This window comes from Sinocyclocheilus anshuiensis, unplaced genomic scaffold (assembly GCF_001515605.1).
Source record: "Sinocyclocheilus anshuiensis isolate Anshui unplaced genomic scaffold, SAMN03320099.WGS_v1.1 scaffold877, whole genome shotgun sequence".
Taxonomy (NCBI): Eukaryota; Metazoa; Chordata; class Actinopteri; order Cypriniformes; family Cyprinidae; genus Sinocyclocheilus; species Sinocyclocheilus anshuiensis.
The window spans coordinates 710,965-714,604 of record NW_015557181.1 but is presented as its reverse complement, the minus strand read 5'-3'; the positions used below and the strand labels follow the sequence as shown (position 1 = coordinate 714,604).

Genomic DNA, 3,640 nt, shown 5'->3' with positions numbered 1-3,640 from the left:
CAACGACTGCACGTCTAAAGACCCCTCTGTCAAGCTCCTGAAGTTTGCAGACGACACCACACTCATCGTCCTCATTCAGGATGGTGACGAGTCTGCTTACAGTCAGGAGGTTAAAGAGCTGGCTGTCTGGTGCAGTCTCAACAACCTGGAGCTCAACACGCTCAAAACTGTGGAGATTATAGTGGACTTCAGGAGGAACCCCCCTGCTCTCCCTCCACTCACCATCATGAACAGCACTGTAACGACAGAGGAGACATTCAGGTTCCTGGGCACCACTATCTCTCAGGACCCGAAGTGAGACAATCACATTGACCGGACTGCTGAGCGAATCGCTGGTACAACCCTCCCTACTCTCCAAGAACTGTACTCATCCAGAGTGAGCAAAAGGGCTAGCAAAATCACTCTGGACCCCTCACATCCAGCACACTCCCTCTTTGAACTGTTGCCATCTGGTCGACGCTACAGAGCACTGAGCACCAGAACGACCAGACACAGGAACAGTTTCTTTCCTCAGGCAATCCATCTCATGAACACTTAACAATAATCGTGGAACACAGAACACTAGTATACATTATTTATTTAACACACATACTTATTTACATTTCAAATTTGCACATATCATACCTGTACATACAAAATTGTCTATATTATATATTGTGTTTTTTCTTTTTTTGTACATTGTCTATTTTGTATATTTGTATATTATTCTTTTTATTAACTATGTCCTGTCTTGTCACTGTCATTCTGATGCACTGTGGAGCTTCTGTCACTAAAACAAATTCCGCGTATGTGTAAACATACCTGGCAATAAAGGTCATTCTGATTCTGATTATATATTTGTACTGAATAACAAGACCAAAATACTGAGTTTTTTATTTATTTGTTTTGTAGTGTATGGTATGGTTATGCAAATATTGGTCTTCATATGCTAATGTCCTCATGGTTCTGACATCATAACTTTGACTATTTCTGATCCTGACCCATTTTTATATCTTAAACAGTCTGGGTAGACAAAAAAACAAAGCAAATCCTTTTATTAAACACTCCCAAACTAATTTCAAACTACATTGTGCTGACAAAAGTAGTAAAAAAATCAGTAACGGAGCCATTTGGAAGCCAGCATCCTTCCAAAATACACTAGAGCCATGTGTAGAGAAAGCGAAATATGGAAGCCATCCCAGAACAGATAAACAACAGATCATTGTGGTCTCCTGCTGCGTCCATTCTGAACATGCACCGGCCATCAAAAACCCACTCTGTCATTACCCAGAAACCCCTTCACTAAGCACACTTCCATCTAGGACATGAAAATCCGCTCCTCTGGCCCGGGTCCAAGCGCACCGCTCTGTTAGTAGCCATCTGAAGGTGGGTCATTGTTACACTTTTCCAGTGGAGAATGAGAGCGTGCTATTCTCAGCATCTCTAGTGCCCCAGGTGAAGTGTGGAAGAAAACAGGAGGTGCGTGCACGAGCGTGAACGAGTGTCTGTGGATGTAAAAGTGTTATGTCGTGTTTGCAGCCGACAGATAAGGTCACAGCACATAAGGGCGTTCAGCACTGATCAAGCACATGGTGCTAAAATGTATGACTATGTAAATGAACAGGACACTTCAGTGCGAAGAAGATAAGAGACTAGTAATGTAAAACTCCAAACATGCACCACACACGAGAATGGCCTTTTCTTTTTGTGTTGTGCTTTTGGCTGCTCACAAAGTGATGTTTATAAACTAATTTCGGGAGGAGCACGCACGGATGATTAACACGGCCAGTTCATCATTAGTGATTACACCATTTATCCAATCAGCGCAAGAGAAAACTCCTATAAATAACCAAGTACGTCCTACCTTCATTATCTCTTGACTTTCAGCATTCGGTTCGCTCCTTTTGCCTTTTTACCACAGACCCAATTTCCCGTCCAACGAAAAGACCTATACTGGGGATTTTTCAGATCCTCCGCCGCAATTTGCCGGCCCCATGATCACTCCTTCTCCGCCAGACATGGCCGCCGAGCACCAGGCTTAATCGCGGCCGCTGCTCTTCTCGACAAGCCACACGCTCTGGCCAATAGATTCGCCTCGCTCGACACTACCATCGTCCCGCACAAGACCCGGCTCTCCTCGAGCACTGGGTCGCAGCAGCAGCAGGCCTTCAACGAGCCTGGGCCGCGCCCCAGATCTCACAGCAGCAAAGCCTCACTCTCTTCCCGCTGCGGCTCAGCCTTTCACCGTGGCTCTTCCGGCCGTACACAGCCGGGCCTCCAGCTCGCTCAGCAGACGCTAGCTCAAGGCTTCCACCGCGAACGGCGCAGGCCGTGTTGCAAATGAATGAATTTTCAGGTTAAGTTTCCATTTTGTAACGACGAAGCAAACGTTTTTTCCAAAGTTTATCATCCACACTGAAATGTCTGAAAGCGTTACTTTCGCCTTACTGTGCATGTATAAAACCTCACTGAGATGATGCAGACGGAACAGACATAATAAATTTCATGCAATTCTTCTGGCAGGATCAATTCATTTACGGAAATATTTCACCATTTACTGACACGCTCACTCAGAATTTATCTAAAAGGCAACTGCCCTCGTGTTTTGCCGCAGGACAGCAATCAAGTGAGTACATTTTCTGTTGTCTTTTTAGGTCTGTAATATGAAGAGCGTGCAAAGTAAATATCTTTAGCAACAGTGTGAAAGTGAATAGCACATAACTGCAAAATTAGCCTTACTAATTTAGTAATAATAAACATGTCTATTGGTACAATGCAGTGTTGCCAGACGTACGATAATTATCGTATTTGTACGATAATTTTTAGTGATGGAAAAATGAAGCTTTGCGAAGCACCGAGGCTTTACCCTCAACTGTATCTAAAAAGGTTCATTACTCGAAGCTTTTCAAGACGGTACACACTAACGACATCTTGTGGTCAAAAGGTGGAAAAAGCTGCCTAGACGACCCAACCATTTTTGGACGGACATGTCAGTCATTGTATTACACAATATGAATACATGAGTCTGTGAATAAATTTGCGGATAACACTTCCATATCAAAGAAGCTCACCAAACCCTCATCAGCCGACCCCTTTAATGCCAGTCCATCCCTGTTCACTCGAACTCCTGACCCACCACAGCTAACCCCCTTTAACATCACCTAATCCATCTATAAAGCGCTTCCATATCAAAGAAGCTCACCGAACCCTCATCAGCCGACCCCTTTAACGCCAGTTCATCCCTGTTCACTCGAACTCCTGACCTACCATAGCTAACCCCCTTTAACATCACATAATCCATCTATAACGGCCCATCCCCACTCCAGCCATCCCAACAGCACCCCGCTCCCGCAGGAGCCTTACCTAATTCCCACACTGCCGCAGCTGTCCCTGCTCCCGCAGGAGCTTTTCCATATTTCCCCACTGCCGCAGCAGTCCCCGCTCCCACAGGAGCCTCATCTGTATTTCCCCACTGTCGCAGCAGTGTCTGCACCCGCAGGAGCCTTTTCTGTATTTCCCTACTGCCGCAGCAGTAGCCGCTCCCGCAGGAGCCTCATCTGTATTTCCCTACTGCCGCAGCAGTGTCTGCTCCCGCAGGAGCCTTTCGGCTTGTTCCTCTACACTTGGTATAAACTGTTGAGATTCACTAGATTCACGTGAC

The 3,640-nt window shown here is 45.7% G+C and overlaps 1 protein-coding gene across 1 annotated transcript in view; it reads right to left on the bottom strand.

The window, feature by feature from the left end:
• Positions 1 to 1,038: 1,038 nt before the first annotated feature.
• The window catches only part of LOC107678653 (gamma-aminobutyric acid receptor subunit alpha-4-like), a 32,478-nt gene continuing 29,876 nt past the window's right edge, over positions 1,039 to 3,640 (bottom strand). Inside the window, exon 8 of the mRNA XM_016474006.1 lies at positions 1,039 to 1,484. Coding sequence (XP_016329492.1) covers positions 1,423 to 1,484 — 62 coding nt within the window. The 3' untranslated portion in view covers positions 1,039 to 1,422. The remainder of the gene's footprint in view (positions 1,485 to 3,640) is intronic.